Source organism: Kryptolebias marmoratus, linkage group LG1 (genome assembly GCF_001649575.2).
Source record: "Kryptolebias marmoratus isolate JLee-2015 linkage group LG1, ASM164957v2, whole genome shotgun sequence".
Lineage (NCBI taxonomy): Eukaryota > Metazoa > Chordata > Actinopteri > Cyprinodontiformes > Rivulidae > Kryptolebias > Kryptolebias marmoratus.
This window is the reverse complement of record NC_051430.1, coordinates 12,644,472-12,665,617: the sequence shown is the minus strand read 5'-3', so window position 1 is coordinate 12,665,617 and position 21,146 is coordinate 12,644,472. Positions and strand designations below refer to the sequence as shown.

At 40.6% G+C, this 21,146-nt stretch overlaps 1 protein-coding gene across 3 annotated transcripts in view; it reads left to right on the top strand.

Annotated features, from left to right (window-relative positions):
* Positions 1-21,146, top strand: part of gapvd1 (GTPase activating protein and VPS9 domains 1) — a 30,921-nt gene that overhangs the window by 5,257 nt on the left and 4,518 nt on the right. Inside the window, exons 2-24 of one of the 3 annotated variants that reach the window (XM_017417251.3) lie at positions 641-859; positions 1,246-1,513; positions 1,615-2,187; positions 2,294-2,377; positions 2,632-2,766; positions 2,994-3,186; positions 3,786-3,866; positions 5,054-5,208; positions 5,558-5,687; positions 5,921-6,046; positions 6,193-6,366; positions 8,449-8,586; positions 9,818-9,952; positions 13,775-13,894; positions 14,212-14,289; positions 14,997-15,343; positions 16,827-16,914; positions 18,367-18,438; positions 18,539-18,667; positions 18,755-18,881; positions 18,995-19,107; positions 19,894-20,053; positions 20,633-20,820. In XM_017417251.3, coding sequence (XP_017272740.1) covers positions 675-859; positions 1,246-1,513; positions 1,615-2,187; positions 2,294-2,377; positions 2,632-2,766; positions 2,994-3,186; positions 3,786-3,866; positions 5,054-5,208; positions 5,558-5,687; positions 5,921-6,046; positions 6,193-6,366; positions 8,449-8,586; positions 9,818-9,952; positions 13,775-13,894; positions 14,212-14,289; positions 14,997-15,343; positions 16,827-16,914; positions 18,367-18,438; positions 18,539-18,667; positions 18,755-18,881; positions 18,995-19,107; positions 19,894-20,053; positions 20,633-20,820 — 3,799 coding nt within the window. In that variant the 5' untranslated portion in view covers positions 641-674. Of the gene's footprint in view, positions 1-640; positions 860-1,245; positions 1,514-1,614; positions 2,188-2,293; positions 2,378-2,631; positions 2,767-2,993; positions 3,187-3,785; positions 3,867-5,050; positions 5,209-5,557; positions 5,688-5,920; positions 6,047-6,192; positions 6,367-8,448; positions 8,587-9,817; positions 9,953-13,774; positions 13,895-14,211; positions 14,290-14,996; positions 15,344-16,826; positions 16,915-18,366; positions 18,439-18,538; positions 18,668-18,754; positions 18,882-18,994; positions 19,108-19,893; positions 20,054-20,632; positions 20,821-21,146 lie in introns of all 3 variants that reach the window. The other 2 variants (XM_017417252.3, XM_017417253.3) reach the window with 2 other exon arrangements.

Below are 21,146 nucleotides of genomic sequence, written 5' to 3'. Positions count from 1 at the left end.
TTTTTGTTTTGTTTGAGTACATTCATCGGCTCATCCAGCATGGTTCACGTAATGAGCACACACATAAAAAGAAACAAAAACAAACTGATTATGTGGCTGTAAAGGCTTTACGATCATTATCACTGATTGTAATTTTTGACTTCATGTCAGCAGGCTAACATTAAATACACACTAACCAGTTATTCATTCAACCCATAGTTTTATTGAACCCTGATTTTTCCTTTTCTTTTACCATGATTGTTCCAGTTATTTTAAAATTAAAATGATCAGATTCTTTAAATTTGTCTCCTTATCTAAACCACAATATTATTTATGCTTTTAAATTCCTTGAAAAGACAATTAAAAAAATTATGTTCATTGATTGACATCTAAACTATCAAATATCTAAAAGTTCATTTTAGTTGATTAAACTAGTCATTGTCAGATCATTTGAATCTTAAATACTACCTTCCTTTTTATATGTTTTGAGGAAGTGACGCACAAGCAGAGATAACTGTGATGATATCATTCTGGGCTTTTTTCCCACAGCTTCAGGTCCACGTCAGGCTTTATGCTACTTGTTTTTACAGGCTGGCAATTCTTGATAAGTAAACTTAACTTCGATTTGTGTTTTAACATTTTCTACGTTGTTGTTCTCCAGCCGTTTACTTCTCTGCCCGAGAGAGACTGTGAAGATGGTGAAGCCAGACATCCACACTCTGGCCCACCACCTTAAGCAGGAGCGGCTGTACGTGGCGTCGGAGAAACAGCTGATTCAGAGGCTCAACAACGATGTGCTGAAGACAGCTGAGAGGCTGTACCGGGCTGCCTGGATCGCCAAGCAGCAGAGGATCAACCTCGACCGCCTCATTCTCACCAGGTCAGACCTGTTACGACAGCTGGGCCTTAAAGAGAATTATGATACAAGTACAGACCAAGTGACGGGCCTGACTTGTTTATTGTGAACCTAGATGGGACAATTAGCTTTAGAAAAGCTTATAATTGGAATTATTTTCTCAGATATTCTTTTTTTGTTTAAATTGTCTTCGCATTTATGCAGATTCCAGAAAATGCTAATTAAGGATATAAATAATAGCTGCTATGAGTTGGAAGTAATTTTGTGTGTTAACTGATGTAGTTACACTGGCACACACTGTCTGGTTGATCTAAATCTGTCGATAGCACCATTCTGTGTAGAACATTGTTTAGGTTTGTGGTAGCGTGATGAATCACCTGGTGATGTATGATGAAACCTCTGTTCTGTAGTGCGGAGGCCTCCCCGGCTGAGTGCTGCCAACATGCCAAAATGCTGGAAGATACGCAGTTTATAGATGGCTACAAGACTCTGGGTTTCCAGGAAACGATCTACGGCGAGTTCCTAGCCAGGTTGAGGGAAAATCCCAGGCTGGTCGCGTCCTGCCTCGTGGCAGGAGAGAGACTAAACCAGGAACACACCCAGGGGGTCATCCATAATGTCTTCACCTCACTTTATGGCAACTGTATCATGCAGGAGGACGAGAGCTACCTGCTGCAGGTCAGGAATCCTTCTAGTCTCTGGAAAAAAAAAAAGTCTAATCGACTTTCAAAAAGTTGAAGTTTTAATGTAAAATTTATTTTTTTCTCTCCAACTCCTAGGTGTTGAGATACCTTGTCGAGTTTGAGCTGAAGGAGAGCGACAACCCTCGCCGCCTTCTCCGACGAGGGACCTGTGCCTTCAGCATCCTTTTCAAGCTCTTCTCCGAGGGCCTGTACTCGGCCAAGCTCTTCCTTACTGCAACCCTTCATGAACCCATTATGCAGCTGCTGGTGGAGGATGAGGACCACCTGGAGACGGACCCATCCAAGGTGACCGAGCGGCTCACTCCAGCCCAGCGGGAACGCTTTGGAGAGAAAGGCTCTGAGGACTACAAGACCAAAGTGCAGGCAGCTGTCGAGGCCAATGAAGCCAAGCTGGTTGCTCTTGTAAACAAGTTTATCGGCTACTTGAAGCAAAACACCTACTGCTTTCCTCACAGCCTGCGCTGGATTGTGTCCCAGATGTACAAGACTTTGTCATGCGTAGAACGTCTCGAGGTGGGTGAGGTGCGCACCATGTGCACAGACCTACTGCTGACCTGCTTCATTTGCCCAGCCATAGTCAACCCAGAGCAGTATGGTATTATCTCAGACGCACCCATCAACGAGGTGGCCCGCTTCAATCTAATGCAGGCAAGTGGTCTAGAGACTTTGTCGTCACTTATTTACACGTTCAAAACGGTAAACTGTAGCCTACGTTGCTTGATTTTTATTTTTTTATTTTATTTTTTTTCCACAGGTGGGGCAGCTTTTGCAGCAGCTGGCCATGGCTGATGATGATGCAGACCCAAGGCGAAAAAGCAGTTTGTCTAAATTTGATAAGGTATGTGTTTTATCAAAATCTTTTCTTTTTTTTCCTGAATTCAAACTTCAGTGGCTGGGGCTGGTTGGACAAACCATCTAACTACTATAGAGTAAGCTCTAAGTATTTCTGAGGACATTTTAAGAGCAATGTTAATGTTTTTAATGCAGCTGACTTTTCCATTAAGGAATGAACTCCCTGCTTGTGCTCAGTTAAACTGTCACTTGAAATTTTTCTTTGTATGAAGTTATTTTCTTAGACTCTTTGTTCGGCAGGGTTGTGTTGCTGCCTTTCTGGATGTGGTGATTGGAGGAAGAGCTGTTGAGACCCCACCCATGTCCTCCATGAACCTTCTCGAAGGCCTCAGTAGGACTGCAGTCTATATTACTCATAATCAGCTGCTTGCACTGGTAGGTTTTTCATTTTGCATAAAATGTAACATTTACATGCTGACAGTCCAAGGTATCGCAGCCACTGTTACAGAAAAGCACATTATTCAGCTTTAACGTTTTTAGTATCTCATGGCAAGTGCAGACTTGTCAGAGAGGACTAACAGAACTTTTCAAAACTGGTTTTATCTTTCACTGAATATATATTTCTGACGATACCGAACATATCGCTTTCCACTCCTGCACAGGTGGACTTTGTTCGGAGTGTGACGGCAGGGGACCACCTTCGCGAGGAGGAGCACATGGCCCTGGAGACCCTGCTGGCCAATGTGCCCCAGTCTCGAACCGTGAAGAGCAACAGCCTGGAGCTCACTCCCTCCAACACCCCGCAGCTTTCTCCAGCCACCACTCCCGCCAACAAGAAGAACAGACTACCCATAGGTACCTTCCTCCACTGCCTCCGTTTCTGCTTATCATTCTGGTTGTTAGATCGGTGTTTGACGCGCTCGATATGATGCAACCTTCTGTAATTTTCTAATATAAAGAAGTTTGAGATTTTCTCTGTGGAAACATAAAAACTTCAAAATAAGAACTCGAAAATACAAGTGTGAATTTTTATCCTAATGAAAAGCCTAAACAAGCTGGCGGTGATAGCTGGTGAAATTCTGTGTTTTATGGAAAGCTAATGAGCTACTTCTCAGCTTGTTAGAAGCATAATTAGCATGGCCTGGATTAAGGTTCAATTACAGAAATGACAACCTATTAAATTACCAAATATAAATGTACTGGTTTTAATTGGAATGGATGGGACAGATGCATAGATTACCTTCATTAGCACTTCTAGGACAAATATGCTGTCGCAGCACTCTTTGATCAGAAGTAAACTATTTCTGCCTACTTTTAAAAAGGGTATTATTATTTCAAGTATTACGCGACGCTTGAAATATTCTGAATTTTGAGATGTACTGTTTTTTTATTTTTTCTCTAACCCCCTACCTTGCCCTTCTCCTTTCCCTTTTGTGCTGCCAATGAATGACCAGGACAACATTTAGCTGCTATAACATCCTGGGACCCCACAGCCACCACTCTGTCTGCTCACATTCCATTAGTAACCCCTTTTGGTGGGTAGCCGGTCAGTTGTGTTAGAGCTGGAGAGAACCCAACTTGTGTATCTGTTGTCTCACCCAGCTACGTGTTTGGTAGCACCCATTAAACATTAGTCTGCTCTCCAAACTGCACAGTAACCGTGCATTCTGTTCCCTAGCACTGCTCTCACCCTGCCTGCTTTGCCTTTCACAGGGCTTTTGCTGATTGCAAGAGCTAAGCTGTTTTTTTTTTTTTTTTTCTTTTTTTCCAATCATTTTTGTTTTTTTCCCTTCCTCATTCAGCAGAGTTTGGCTGTTCATTACCAGGTAGAGTGGGGGCGGGGAGGTCTGCTTAAGTTTACCTCTTCTCATTAGTAGGGTTGGGTAACGTTACTGTTTGAAGCACTCTTTGTATTTGTGCCAATTTTAAAAATGCGTCATCCTCAGTTTACGAGAAAAATGCGTTTTCAGGTAAAACATTCAAACAGTAAAGATATTATGCATTACATAGAACATTTATTTTTCAAGTTTTTCTTTAAAACAAGCTTTATTTATACTTTTGTTTTGCACAAGGACTTAACATTATTCTTTTTTTTCTTACACTATGGTAATTTTATTGGTTCTAAATAAAGAGTTCAGTACTCAACCCTACTGATTTGTACTTTAAAATCAGTTTTAGTGACAGGTCAGGAAAATGAGTTTTCATTACAGTAATATAAGGTATTATTGAGGAATAAATCAGAAAACCAATTAAATTGATGGCTTCATACTGTGATGTGCCCAATATTTGGGAAAACGCTTGAGAAGAAAACACAATCCAGGGTATCGAACATAGCTTTTATAGCAGCTGCACTCACTTCCTGTGTCTGTAATTCAATATATTCATCCTTTGTCATTTTTAGCCACACAAAAATAAATTCTGCTGCTGAAGTGTCCCATTTTGTTGGACTAAATACTTCTTTTCTAACAACCTCAACATCGGCCTTTTGATCTTTTTTTTCCACATTTTGTAAGTTATTTAGCAAAAATAGAAAGCAGTGATGTATTTAAAAAAAAATTTGTTTGAATTTTGTTTGTACTTTTTAGACTAGCTCTGTATTTTTCAAAGTTACAGTTTTCTTGTTGTCGTTTTTAAGTTTAAGTTTTAGCAGAACACTATTTGTGAGTGAATAATCACACTTGTTTCCGTCACATTCCCCACAACCCAACCCACCAACCAGCAGCTGCTCGGAGCCGCAGCCGTACCAACATAGCCCAGGAGGGGGAGGCAGAGGCCAGCTCCCAGGAGTCACTACAGGAGCTGATGCCAGAGGAGGTGCTCGTAATTTCACTAGGAATCAGCCCTCAGACTGTCCCTGGGATGATGTCAGAGAATGAGGTAATGTGACTTGAGTTAATGTCCTCATTTGCCAGGGAGATGATGGAATAAATTCAGTGCATTATTATGTCCTGCCACGGAAAGAGAGTTAGACCTCTTAGACACTGTTATGGGTTTTATGATTCTTTGTATGTACCTGGGAAAACTATGCATTTCAAGGAACAAAACAAGACTAAAAAAGGGGAAAAAACAACTTGAATTTTAAAGAAAACCAACCTGCTGATCCAGATTACATGTTTATCGGTGCCTATGAATTAGGTCATAACTGTAGCAGGAATGACTCATGTCAGAGCAGGGTTTACAGCCACATGTTTATAACCAGACTCTCTCTCTCTTTGCGACTTTGTAGGTTTTGAACTTGCACATGGGTGATGGGGTCTCGGGTGATGGCCCCGCTGATGATACTAAGCTGCACGGGAAACCAGACAAAACCCTGCGCTTCTCACTGTGCAGCGACAACTTGGAGGGAATCTCAGAGGGTCAGCCTGTCTTCTGATGACTGATTAAAACATGGCAAAACACAGTTTGTTGTAATGTTTTGTTTAGTTTTCAAAGTAATATGACAAAGTGCACAGTCTCTTTTTATGCAAAGCAAATCAAAAACGATACTAAAGTAGTTTTACCATTTTTAGTACATTAAGGTCATAGCTAGTTTATAATAAGCTATGGGGTATGATTGAAATGTAATTGTTTTTTTGTTCATCTACCTAAGGACCATCCAATCGTTCAAACTCCGTGTCCTCCCTCGACATGGATCGGGAGTCTGTTTCTGAGCTGGGAGCTGAACCCTCTGAGAACAACGGGGCAGAGGCTCTGCAGCTTTTGGAGCATGAACATGGTATCCACTTGCATCTTTGCATGCTGCTAAACAAACAACAAAAACAAAACTAAAGCCTATAAATGAATAAAAAAACCCACAAAGATTGTAGATGAAAAATGAGCAGGCTAAGTCTTCCCTTGTTTACGATCGTACGTCTCCTTCAGCCACCACACAGGACAACCTGGATGACAAACTGCGCAAGTTTGAGATCAGGGATATGATGGGCCTGACAGATGACCGTGACATCTCTGAGACGGTCAGTGAAACCTGGAGCACCGATGTGCTCGGCAGTGACTTTGACCCAAATATGGATGATGATCGACTGCAGGAAATAGCAGGTGCACACACTTTTTTGTTATATTTGTATGTAGGCTTTCACTCTATGCATCCGAAGCAAATTAATGAACATACCCAGCCCATTTATTTGCTCAACACAGAGAGCGTCTGTTTTTAGAGAGACTTTGGGAAATGTCATCACCTTGTGGTTTTTAGGTGAAATGGCATCAAAAGGCCCTTTTTTTTTTCCCAGCCTTTGCAATGAAAATACAGATTGCAAATGTTGGATGCAGGGAATGGATATGGGAAATAAAAGTTCTATGGGTCTGTGTTTGCACTTATTTTTCTGGATAACAATTATATCTTTCACAATTCCATGTATTTATTGCAAATTCAGTTTTCATGCTGTTATAACTTTAAACAAAACCTTGTTGAATGTGTTTGCAATTTAGGACAAACACAATATTCATATTTTGATGCCAGAACTTTAACAGAAATTGCAGATTTACCAAAATTGGTTTATCAGTCATCCTTCCATTCATCAGACGCTCCTGTAAATTGACATTGAAAATGTCAGCTCGCTCTATGACAGCAGTCATAATTAGTTGATCTGTAACCTGACCAGCTTCTGCTTCACTCTGTTAGGACAAAACTGGGAAGGCATAACGAGTTCAAAGCTTAACAAGTTCATCTGCTGTAAAACTACAGACTGAAAATGAGGAAATGTTTGCGTGTTTGTGTTTCCCTTTTGTTTTTTTTGTTGGTGTTTTTTCCCCTGCTTATCCCTCTCTTTTTCGCTGACATTCACTCAGTCCCCGCAGTCTTATTGACCTTGGTTCCTTCTCATTTGCATCCACCATTTTTCATTCTTCGGAATATGGCGTTGGGGGACTTTTCCATCATTAAGTGAATTTACAGCGATTTCCTTATGTGTTTTCTCCAAGGGATTGGGTTATGAGATGCACATTAAATATCCATTAATACCTCATTATCCCTCTGATAAGATTACCATGATAATGAGGCAGAAATTCTAATTGTTTCACTTCTTGTTGTGCCACTCATTTAATCATCCACCTGAAAGACAAGTACTCTGCGCCCCTACCTTGAGGACTGTAAACACGGACAGCGGGATGGAGCTCTCCCACTGTCAGTGAAAGTCCTGCCCCCGCCAAAAACAGCTCACACTGTTGTCTGGGTGCTGGCATGTTTATATTCTCATGGTGTGTGTGTGTGCCATGAAGTGGAAGCGATATGTAGCAGGGAGTGCAGCCACCACGGGTTGACTTTTTGGTCATGAGCCCTGAACACTGACTCCCACTCACACCTGCTTGCTCGGTTTCCCCCTCCTCTGCATTTTTCCGCCTTGTTAAGTCGCCACTTCCCAAATGGAGACGGAGCGACGAGACACTGAAGACTTTGTAGGAGGGTGGACAAAGCAGTAATTTGGTTGTGAATTATGCTACGCTTAATCAACAGCTCAAAGTCGTGGCCCTGGAGGCCAGTGAGGGATGAGATGTTACTATTAACCTCTGACCTCTGGCACAGTGGTGGATGGGCCTGTGGGTCCCAGTATGTAATGCATGTGACCTCCTAATGTGTCTGTGTGTTGAACTCGCCATCTCTGATTCAGAACCCCTTCGCACGGCTCAGTGGATTATATTTTTGCTTACCTCCAAGCAAATTTTGTTCTTCAGAAGTCGTACCCAAAGGCACAATGTGATGGAGCAATTTTTAAGTTTAGATTAAATGAGCTTCGGTGTCATGAATGGCTATACAATCATTTATTAGTAATTCAATAAAAATGCCCATTATTTACCAGTTTAAAGTTTTTATTGTAGAAAATTAGCTTCTTTTCATTGTATTTTAGTATTTCAATTGACCTACAACAGAAGGAATTTAAAGATTTTTCAAATTTGTAAAATAAAAAAACCCCTAACATTTGTGTTTATATAATGCAAATCATTACTTTAATCCAGTTTGTTAAAAAAAAGAATAGTCTGACTTGTTGCTTTTGTGTGCAATCTTTTGTCTAAGCCTTGAACTTGATGCAACTGTAATTGTTTTATTGCTGCTTTAACACTTTCCTCCACAAAAAAAAAAAAAAAAAGAGGTTAACTCTGTATCTTTCTGTCTTCTGTTCCCAGGGGCAGCTGCAGAAAGCATGCTCGGCAGCCTGCTGTGTCTTCCTGGCTCCGGTTCAGTTCTGCTGGACCCCTACGGCTCCACCATCTCCGAGACCACAAGCGAAGCCTGGAGTGTGGAGGTTCTTCCCAGTGACTCAGGTGGGCGCGCAGGTTCGCTCTGCCGCAGCACACACGCGCTTTTGCTTAGGTTATTGTCTCATTTATTGTGCCTCAGCAGCGTGACGGCCTCGGATGTGCGTTTGAACGGGCATGTTTATGTTTCTTCAGTATAGTGCGGAGGGGGGATGGGATGCCAGGTGTGGTGGTGCTGCATTCCACACCAAAAACATGTGCGTGCATCTGTCATCATATTTGTGTGCACTTGCCTGTCTTTCAGGGCAGATCTGCCCGTGCCAGTAAAAGGCAGCTAAGGGTTTCCTTGGAGGGACCACCAGGTGTGTTTGCACCTGTGACAGAGCAGCGGGGAGGGAAGCACAAGGACGGCAGCTGTCCTCAGTTTACTGTCAACTTATATAGTGTCAGTTCTTTATCTGGGCAGGCTGAACACTGTGCTGCTTTGTGACTCATAGTACCTTATATTTTATAATTCCAGTAATCATCCAGAGCGCGGTGTTTCATACCTTGTGGTGCTTTTTACTCTTTAAAAAATTACCCATTACACTTCAGCTGTGCTTGATAAGTGAACAGGCAAACCCAACCTTATGTCAATTACAGATTTTGTGCTTGACTTCCTGTTTTGAAAATAAGTGCTTTGCGAAAATCAATAGAGAGCTGTATTAACGGTGTTAAGCGTTTCTTTGAAAAGCTCGGGCTTATGTTAATTAAAGCAGTGCTTTATTTCAATATGTGTAGTGGAACCCAAAAAAAAATGACACGCATGAGTGTCTTGATTGCTTTTTGTTCCGTTTGCTCCCCATGTTCTGCTCAATAACAGTGCAATCCCAGGCTTTCTTTACGTGGAGTGCTTGTTTCATGGGCAGGCAGCAGAAAACTACACTCTGAAGAGCACTTCATCAACACATTATTACTAACGAGCATGCAAATGAGCGCTGCTGTTAGAATGAAGCCTCTGGGTTCGACCCAACAGCTCCATCGGGTAGCCGTAGAATTGGATACGGTAGCTTTATTGTTTGGATTGGCAGTTATAAGACATGATTATGTACGTTTGTTGTATATGTTATATATGTGCATGCTTATTTTTCTAATAATAAGAGAAGAGGTTGAATTGAAGAGTAGCCATCTGTAGCAAAATAAAATGAATACAGTGGGAGCGGAATTTTTTTTTTTTCTCTAAACAAAACACTTTGTTGCCTCGCTTTTTTTGTGATTTTTGCCTTTTTGTTTTGTCTTGTTTTGGGTTTATCTGTAGAAGCCCCAGATCTGAAGCAGGAGGAGCGTCTTCAGGAGCTGGAGAGCTGTTCTGGGGTTGGCAGCACGTCAGATGACACAGAGGTCAGAGAAGTCAGCTCCAGACCCAGCACGCCCGGCCTCAGCGTTGTCTCAGGTATGACTTTAAACAACACGTATCTGCCCTGTTTCTGTGTTTGACTATGCAGTTCTTTTTGTCTTTTGGAAAGTCATTATTTAACCTATATTGCTGCATTCAGGTGGAAAAAAACAAGCCAACTTTGCACCTCCTTTTCCTTTCTTTTTTTTTTTTGTGTAGAGCACTCATTTTTCTGGGAGGGTTGTTAACCTGCATAGTGGCACCGGTGTAAATTTCTCTGAATGACACAGAGGTTAATGCTGGTTGTCTTGTCCGTGGGCTCAGGTGGACATGCAGTGTTGATGCGTGTGAAGCAGTTCCGTAGATTAAGAAGCCAGCGGTGACATTCCTGGCTCTGCTCACAGGGAAAAAGTCCCACAGGATCCGGCCGATGGATAGTCTGCTTCTGATGATCATTCTTATCTGTGACTCTCCCTTAACCCATGGGAGCTTACGCTACCAATTTAAAGTTCCCACTGGGTTCCCACCTGAAAGAGACCATACAGCATAGTCCAAAGAGAAACATATCCCCTTTTTGTTTCAAAACCACTGCACATGCAGTTTTTATTTTTGTTGACTGCTGTCAAGTTAAAAGCCTCTTTCTGCAGAGGTAATGTTTCTCCAAGTTTATTTGATAGGGACAGACACACATTTACATAGACAAACTGAATGAAACAGCAGTCCCATGTTAGCATCATGGTGCAATAGCAACAGCTAATTCGCAGCACTTGTCCCTAGATGGGCTTTTTAAAAAAAAAAAAAATTAAAGTAAAATCATTTGAAATAACACAACATAATATATACAAACAGAGAAGTGTAAAGAAATTAAAAATGAGTACAGGTCTGTTTTTGACATAACCAGAGTTTTGTTTGATTTTTGAACATACTATAACTGGTTGCAGACTTTAAGTGAACAGGAAGTGAGTTCCAAGCTGCAGATCCTCTCACAGACAGTGCACTTTGAGCAAAAGTGGTTCTTCGAAAGGGGACCTTACAATTTCCCTTCAAAGCTGCTCTGGTAGCTCTACTATTGCCCTGCAGTCTCTGTATGCAATCGCTTAATGGTATTGGTGCTAGTCCATTTAAACACTTAAAAATCAGTTTTAAAACGTTATAATTTAGAAAATTTGTAAAATCCAAAATGCCAAATTTAGCCAAAATACGACAATGATGGAATCTAATTGGCTTTTGATGTAAAACCTTTAAGGCCCGATTATAAAGACTTGCTAGTGGTTTGAGAGTAGTTTGATTAGTCTGAGACCAGACAGTAGCTCCATAGGTAAAATGTGAGAGGATCAGTGAGTTCATAAACATCTCTGCACAGTGAAGTGTCAAACAATGTCTAATAATTTTAAAACAGTTTATATTTGACCTAACAGTTTTGCAGATTTTATCAACATGACTCTTGAAAGTTAACTGAGCATCCAAAATTATTCCTAAATATTTTTCTTGTGAAACTTGTTCAATAGGGTCCCCATGGATCTGAATATTCAAAGACTGTAATGAGGTTTTCTTAATTGAAAAGCAAATGCACTTTGTTTTGTTTGTATTGAGAGTTAAGCAAGAGTCCTTTAGCCATGTCGATAATCTCTGCAGACTGCTCTGAAGTTTTTCACTGACAGCAGTACCGCTTTTGTCCGATGTATAAACAATGGTGTCATCAGCATACATTTGCAGATTGACTTCAGGACAAATGTCAGGAAGACTATTAACATACAAACTGAAAAGAACCGGACCTAAGATGGTTCCTTGCGGAATCCCTGTTGCAATTTTGCAGAAGACAGATTTACTGTTATTAATAACAACACATTGTTCACGATCTTCCAAATACGATTTAAACCAAGACAATGATCGTTCTGAGAAATTAAATGATGAAAGCCTTGAAATTAGTAAATTGTGGTTCACTGTATCAAAGGCCTTTTTCAAATCAAGAAAAACTGCACCAGTAATTTGTCCCTTGTCAAGTGATAGTTTAACCTTTTCAAGCAGCAAACTTATAGCGGTCTCTGTGGAATGTTGACGCCTGAAACCAAACTGAAGCGGATGCAAAAGACTGTTACTTTCTAAATGTAGTAACAGTTGTTCCAAAATAATTTTCTCCAGCACTTTTGACATGACCGGAACCAGACTTATTGGCCTATAGTTGCTGATTTCATGTCGACTTCCTGATTTAAAAATCGGTTTCACCAAAGCTTTTTTCCATGCATCGGGAAATTGCCCTGTTCTAATGGAAATGTTGACTATATGAGTTAAGGGTTCTACTAAAATGTTACTGTATTTTTTTAAAAACATAGCGTCTAAATTATACATATCCTTTGCGTGAGAATTACTTAAACTGTTAATGGCTCTTTGAACATCAGAGTAATGAATTTCCTTAATCTCAAAAAGATCAGAACACTTTTTGGTCTGTTTTATACAATGTGTTTCCATTGGAGCTGGCTGAAACTGTGATGCCAAATCTTTAACTGAAGAGAGGAAATAATCATTAAACATTGTTGCCAGCTTAGCAGGATCAGTTATGGTTTTTCCTGCTGTTGCGAGTTCATATTTATGTTTAGTGTGTGCATTGGCATTCAGTAAACTGTTTAGTTGTTTCCAGATCGTCTTACCATTCCCTCTAGCTTCTAATAAGACATTTGTGTAATATTTAGCTTTGGATTTGTACATTTCTTTAACTATTTTGTTCCTCAAACTTTTAAAAAGCAGCCAATCTGTGGTCCTTTTATTTTTAAAAAAAGATTTTAAAACATAGTCTCTCTTTCTCATTAACAGCCGAATGTCATCCGATATCCAAGGTAGCTGTGTTTTTCTTCGGCCCTTTGTATGGGTTTTAAGAAACGTATTCATAGTATTACAAACCTTGAGAATACATGTATTGCAGCAATCATTTATCTGATTATGGCTGGAAACTTCATCCCAATTAATCTTGGCTAATTCGGCCTCAAATTTAGGTACATCCTGTCTTGGAATTTGTATTATGGTCTGTTTCTGAGTATTATAGCGACTAACAAAGCGATTTTGAGACAATTTTCTGGCAATGAGAGTAATATTGTGGTCAGATAAGCCGCACACCAAGTTATAGGATTTTATGATTCGACCAGGTTTATTTGAAAAAATTAAATCTATTAAAGTTTGACTGTTTTTAGTAATACGAGAGGGACCTTGAATTAACTGGTGAAAATCAAATTTTGCTGTCAGTTCTCCAAGTGTTTTTTTCAATTTATTGTCCATCCAGTTTATATTAAAATCTCCCAAAATGATTACTTCACTGTTGTTTCTAAATCCTGATAACAATTCCTTTAAATTATATTAAAAAGTTGTACTACAACTTGATGGTGGATTGTACACCACCACAATGTTAAAATTCATACGAGGTGAAAGACAAACATTTAAACACACAGATTCTATTGATATATGCTCATCTATGACTATCTCGTTGATGTTAAATGAGTCTTTTATGTAAATTAATACTCCCCCTCCTCGCCCCACAACTCTATCCTTTCTGAAACATTTGTATCCAGGTACATCAATCATATTAGTTGGAATGTTATCAGTTAGCCAAGTTTCACCTAGACATAGAAAATCCAGATTAGATCCCATTAACAATGTTCTTATTTCCTCACATTTGTGTAAGAGACTTCTTATATTTAAATGTCCTCCAAAAATACCTTTAGGCTTAAGTGCAGGGTCCCAGACCACTCTAGCATGATTGACAGTCTGAAAAAAGAAATACTGTCTTTGTTTGTTTATTGCCTCCATATGTAATGTTTTTGGCTTACGTCGTTGAGTCGTTGAGTCTCTTTTGTCCCTCATGTCCCCCTAATTGTGTGTTGGCCACAGGTATCAGTGCGACGTCAGAAGACATCCCTAATAAGATCGAGGACCTGCGGTCAGAGTGCAGTTCAGATTTTGGTGGGAAGGACTCGGTGACCAGTCCAGATGGGGAGGAGTCGAGCCACGGTAGGACAGCTCCACTTCCCCGCAAAGCTGTCAAATGCCTATCTGGTCAAATCCACATTAGTCAAAGCTGTCTGTTGCTGTCGCTTTGACAGCTGCCACAAAACTAAACCACTGTTTTGCTCCCTAAATTTTTAAGTCTCAAAGTTTTTACAGAAGGAAAAATCTTTTTTTTTTTATTGCTTTACTGTAGAGCCACCTGGTTGTTTTGTTTTACTTAATCATGCTCTTATTGTTTTTACTCGCTGCATGCATTTTTTATACCTTTCTGGTTTAGTAAACACTGTTAATAGTTCTTTTTTTTTTTTGCCTTTCTGCAGGAGCCCACAATCTGACATCTCCTCCCTCACAGGCTGAGTCCTTACTGGCCATGTTTGATCCTCTCTCCTCTGGTGAAGGTAATTTTCGGTCTCACTATTTTTCACAACCAATGAGAGCTCGAACCGACTACCATTATGCTCCTACTCTAATGTCATGGAGTCACCGAGCAGCTTGAATTAACCAAAAGATTTTCACTACCCTTTACTCTGACTTGAAGGCATAAACTATTAGTAGTACAGATGAAATGTTTCTGCAGTCCCCTAATTTAGCAGCCCAGAAACCTTTTTAGCAGTCTTTGATTCTGCTTCTGTGTGTTTTGTTTGTAGCATAAATAGGTATTTGAGAGTAATGGTAGGGGCTGTTTGTCTAAGGCAAGGTGAAGGGATGACAGGTTGAGAGACCTCACCTCAGGCTCTTTGGCACTGTCCCCCTGTCCCACTGTGCACATGGCACGAGGCTGCCATTGGAAGCAGTTCAGGAGAGAGTCTACCCTTGGAACAGGTGGCCTACCTACACCTACGGCTCGTCTCCCACCAACATCTCTCTTTAACTTTCTCCCTGATTTTTGAGGAAGGGTTTTTTTTTCCTGCTGACTGTTGCTTTTCAGAACTAGCTGGGCTGTTTTGGTATAAAACAACTGTGCTCCAATATTTAACATATATTTTGTTGATGAAGTTTTTGAAAACAGTTAAACATGCTCTCATGTAGAAAAATCAGCTGTGAGCTGGTAAACATTTTCTCAACCCCCCCTTTTTTTGTTTTGTTTTTGCTCTTCTTACTTTAGGTTCCTCCACTGGGACAATAGTTCGACCCAAAGTGCACTATCCCAGGCCCAATCACCCTCCCCCTGATCCACCTATCCCCGAGGCCAGTGCCCTGGGGCACGATATACGCCACTCTCTTTTCGCACCACACAGCTTGGTCCAGGGTGAGCTGGAGCACACAAAGCAGCGTCACTCCTTCCCCGACAGGCTGGTGCGCAGCCGCAGCTCTGAAATCGTGTGCCCCGGGCGCCGGCCCACAAGTGACCCCGGCCTCAACAGACGGGTGGCAGTTGAAGAGCGCGACCCTGCCGGGGCCTTCGCCTTAGGACCTTCCTCATCACCCTGCAAGGACTCTCTGAAAGGAGAGGTAAGATGCTATATTTAGTAGTGCTTTGGCTGTATAGGGTTGTTTATTTGTTTGTTTTGTTACAATTTTTATGATCGTATTAAACTGGCTCAGATTATTGAAACACCACACAATACAAACAACAACAACAAAACCCTGGACTAAACTGTTGCTCTATTGCTCTGTATTATTTGAGTTTTAGAGGCTAATATAGAAAACTAATACTGATAAGGACTTATATTAAACCGTAACTGTTTATATCAGCTTTTGTTAACAGTTCATTCAATGACAAATTAAAAAAACTAAATCAGTTTTCCTCTCCAGCTGTGGGGGAGAAAAGATTTAAAGAACAAGAATAATAAGTCAAATTCTCCTGTCAGTTTCATGTTCTTATATACAGTACTGTGTAAAAGTCTTGATCCATTACTCATTTCCTCATATATCTTGAGTTTCTTGTAATGATTTAAAGTGATCCTGATGAATAGTTTTCCAGTTGTTTTTTAGACTTTGGCTGCTTTTTCCTCCCATTTTCTGTCCACTTCCTGTACCTGACTATGACAACGTATTATATTGAAGGAAATGAATAAGTGAAGGACAAAAACAGAAGCATCAGATCGAAATATCTAAAAAGTCTCTACAGCAGGGCATGGGTGAAGGATTTGACAAACTGCCAAAGCAGAGAGACGTATGGTTATTTATAGGGCAAATTCTATCTATTCCTGGTTTTTGCTCCTGGGCAGACAGATCAGTATTTGCTAGGACAAATGATAATCAAGCAGTGATGACGAACTTGGGCAGTGCTGCAGATTTCTCATTTCCCTAATTGTTGAGCAGGAAGCTATGGCTAAAACTGAAAACAAAACTGAAACGTTCATACCTCAAAAAAGTCCATCTCAAACACACTGAACTGAACTGTTCCCCAAATGAGACCGGACAAACGGCTGTAACTCATCAACCTTTGGAGTCAGCCTGATTCAAGGTGGCTGCCACAGCTGATCGACCTTAACCAACACAAAAATGGCAATACCTTAGACAAATTAACACTTACTCGAAACGCCAATATTTCTCACAGTGTTATAGGAGACTGTGCATAACTTAATGTGCAAGGTTTGACCAAAACAGCTATAACTCCGTCTCTTCTCATGATAAGATGATAGTTTTTACACTGTGGCATGATGGGTAATGAGCCAAATTCATTCCTTTAAATACTAGGCCTTTAATTTATAATAAGCTGACATTTTAAAAAGCCTTGATTATTGTTTGAAACTTGCTTTTCTTTGTTGACGTTTTGTTTTAAGTTTGTTTATTGAATGCTAAATTAATACAGAGTGAAGAGAATAGGCTGAGTGCACTTCGAGTCTTAAGTATGTTTGGTAAATGTCCATTATACTTTCAGCCACTTTTTAACTTAATTTACTTATTTATATATTTCCCTCAGAAGTCTCCTTTTTAAATAAAGTTTTTGCTTTTGTCTCATTATAATGTTGTTCTTACCTTTTCAAAGGTGGAGGACAGGAAAGACAGTGATGATGAGAAGTCTGATCGCAACAGACCATGGTGGAAGAAACGTTTCGTGTCAGCCATTCCCAAAGGTAACAAACCAAAAAGAAGAAAGTGGAGAAAAAGAAGGCTACTTATTTATTTTAGGCATTCAGTTTTTTCCTGAAACGGAAGAAAAATCGTTCATTTAAAAATGATTCTTTCGGTAGCAACCTTTTTCATTTCTTGACATAGTTAGATAAAAACTTTTCTTATTCACAAGTGACACGAAAAGTAACGCTTTAAAGGACAAAGCAAAGCCGATTTATAATGTGAGAAGGAGAAGGATGATCTATTGCTGGCAAAATTCTGTTTGGGAAATTGTTTCTTGTTGCTAGAAGTTACTGCGGAGACGTGTCCGTTTCTTTTTCTCCCAGATCTCACGAGCTGCAGAGTTGCACAGCCTTTTCAAAGCTGATCAGTCACTAAAGGAGCTTTAGTTGTGTAGATTGTGTGGCTGTAGCCCTCCCAGCAGTGCTGTCAGCAAGCAGCTAATGGTCATTAGATAGACCTCTCTGTCATCAGCACTGATAGATGACACATATGTTGTTGCTGTTCTACTCTATAACTATCTCTCATACATCTGTCTGGAAAATAATGAGCTGTGCCCACATGGAAGGGCTGCTTATTATTCTTTGAGATAATGATTTTTCTTTAATAAACAATAAAAGGATATTCAGAAAATGGAGAACCGCGTTCACATGAAGCGAGAGCTGTGAAGCCCAAAGCCAGCCTCTCTAATAGAGTCGCTCATATTTGTCTTGCTGCTCTGCATGGTGACGCTCAGTCAGTTGTCCTGCAGAGTGGCAGCCTGTGCTTGAAAGGCCAACCCTGTCTGTTGTTGTTCCTCACAGTGCTGTATTGGACGGCCGAGAGTGATGTCCCAGGTAACGCTTCCCGCGCTGTCGTCAACCCAGCTAGCTTTTACTGCTGAAGCCGGTGGCTGCGTGCCACGCTGCTTTGTAGCTGTCGCCTCAGAGCTGTAGATCTGTGATGTGACATGGTGTAGCCTGAGTCACACAGTCACGCTCCTCATACGTGCATCTGTTTTAACACCCCCTTTTCTGTTATTTTTTTGTTTGTTTGTTTTTTGCTACAGTGTCATTACATTGTTTGCATAACACAGAATATCAGTGTGGAGATGATTCATTAAGTTTTTCATCTGCTGCCGAAGCATAGACTTGTGTTTATTCAGTTAGCGATGCGTTGATTGAATAAACGTCTGCAGGAATTTTTGCATTTCTTTTTATCCTGGATGTTTTCTGAATCACACTGGACCTTTGTGAAATTCAGCTGCTAGCCAAAGGTTTCATTCTTAAGTCCAATTTATTTATTTTTTGGTTTGTATTTTGCTTATTTTGATTTAAAGTAACTATACATCAACAAAAAATAACTTGATACTAAAGTGGCTGTGAGTCGGTGATGCACTATGAGCCTGTGATAATATCATAGTGAAAGAGGTGTTGGTCTGCCCCGGTCAGTCATCTCATGTCTCTCCTCCACAGCTCCGATCACAGCTTTTAAGAAAAGGGACAAACAAGAGAAAAGCGATGCAGCCCAGGAGCGCGTCCCACAAGGTCGGTAACAAGTTGGTTTTAAATCCCTGCTCGCCTAAGACACAAGCGCCATGATATGGGTTTTTGTTTTAACGCGGCCTGTTTCTGTGTGGTTTGTCAGATGAGCCGTTGCCCCGACAGAGCAATCAAGCCCAGGCAGCTGAGGACATCCTGGACAAGTACAGGAACATCAAGAGGCCCAGTCCAAGTGACGTAGCCTCAGCGGGGGCCTCTTATGATGGACCGGGAGGTTCGGGGAATAAAACATGCACGCACACACAGGAAATGCTCTCGCAGTAGACAAAATATTGAGTTTTTATTTTTTCTGTGCTCGCAGATCTTTGTGTTGAGGACAACGTGAACGACCCCCCGAGAGAAGACGCTCTGCAGAACATTTCTGCTGATGACCTGCCAGACTCAGCCAGCCAGACGGCACAGCGACATGATTCCAAGTTCTCTTTCAGGTTACACGCTCGACACACTGAGGAAAAACGAATCTTGCAGTTGCCTAATGTTTAATTTTTCAAGCAAAGGTTGTCATGTCATTATTAATTAGTCTTGTTTTTTTTTCTCCCAGTGATGCTAAGAAGAAGCTGAGGTTAGCTTTGTGTTCTGCAGACTCCGTAGCTCTCCCCATCATGGCACCAGCAACCACACGTAACGGGCTTCCTGATCACATGGATCCTGAAGGTAGGAGTCCTTCATTATCCGTCCCACGTTGGTATTTTTTTTTTCCCGAAGAGTTTTATTGAGGCAATAATACAGAGTAAATTGGGATTGCTGGACTGATTTTGATCTCCTTGTAATGATGAATAAGGGATAATGATTTTAAAATGTGTGTACCAAACAGTGCAATTAACACTTCGAGCAAGTTTTACAACTTCTCCAGGGTATAGGTATCATTGTCACAGGTCTCCATAGGGACCAGTGTGCATACCCCTGATGTTGGCAAACATCCATTCTGCTGAAAGTGTCCTCAAGCAAAATAGCAATTCTGCACAACTCCAGCTTCTGACTCACCTTTGAAAGTTTTGGGCAAGGTCAAAGGAAAATCCCACTGCTGTGTATTAAACCATAACATGTAGTCACATAAATTAGCATTAACCCAACAATTTATCAAATGAGCACAGGTGCTGCCTCACAAAATGAAGCCTTTTATTTTGACTTTCTTCTCAGCCCCACTCGTATCCACAATGAGAACTAACTAACCTTTTAATTGTTTCAGGCTTTACAAAAGATTTTATTATGAACTTCTTATTCACCTTTTCACTCGTAGCTCATGGAGGGTGACCTTTCTGTCCGCTGAGCCACAGCTGCAGGCATAAAGTAACATCTAAATTTCAAGCTATAAGGCGATCATCTTTGGTCATCGGTCACATCGTGATGTGATGGCAGCAGTTTGCTTACACACCACCATCAGATCCTTCGTCAGCAGCAAGTCGTTCAGTCCTGTCTCTCTCGTCCACTTTCTTTCAGACAACGAGATTGTCTGCTTCCTAAAGGTCCAGCTAGCAGAAGCCATCAACCTTCAGGATAAGAACCAAATCGCCCAAATCCAGGAGACCACGCGCTGCGTCAGCCGCTTCGACGCGCGCACCTGCAGGAAGCTGCTGGCTGCCATAGCAGAGGATTACAGGTGAAATCAGGCAACCTCTCCTACATGTAGTCCTGGGCTGTACTTTAAACACTTTTATTACATTATTTCCCAGTATTCTGGTAGATTCAGGATATTTCACATTATTGTTAGGATTCTCTTTCTGTATGATAACTTTTCAACATATTCTTTTATGATAAAATATTTGGTATGCATGAAATTATTGCTGAATGTAATTATTTTTTATTGTGTGAATTTGAAATGTTCAAAATATAGTAATTGTAAAAACTAAAATAAATAAGTTGGTAGGTAGGTTTAAAAATGATAAACTCAGAAATTTAGGCTTATTACCAATTTGGATAATCAAAACTTTCAAACGATAGATCAGAAATTATCCTCCAAACCACTATATTTAGTAAATGACAAGGTTACATTTGTTTTCTTTTTCAAATCAGGAAGAAAAACATTTAGTGGCATGAAATGGTATAGAGGTTTACACAAAAAAAACACCTTTATAGGAAATTTAACCCCTTTTCTGTGATTTATACTAATTCTTGGCAGATGTGCTCGGAGTTGTACAACTGAAATAATGAAACGCTTGTTTTTGTGTGTTTACTTCAGAAAGCGGGCTCCATACATAGCCTATCTAACCAGGTGTCGCCAGGGCCTGCAGACCTCCCAGGCCCACTTGGAGAGGCTCTTACAGAGGGTGTTGCGAGACAAGGAGGTGGCGAATCGCTACTTCACCACCGTCTGTGTTCGCCTCCTCCTTGAACATATGGAGTCAAAGATGCTCGACTTCATTAAAGGTATTTCAGCATCTTCGCTCTTTTTGTTTCTAAAGCCCTGACGAGCACGTTGACTTTCCACCCTTCTGAGCAGAGATTTTTCATCTTCATCTTTATGCCAAATTTATTTTCTGCTGGTTTCAACGTGCTCTTTATAATTTACAAGGCCTTTTCATTAAATCACTCCACAGAGACGAGAATAAACATTCCAAAATAAATATTTAAACACTTAATTATAAAACCATTTTATTTATATATGTATATAATGCGTTGTTTCCAAGTGATATGCTGAAACTCAGTGCAGAAATATCAAGCACAGCACGACACGGGAGGAGTATTAATTCTGT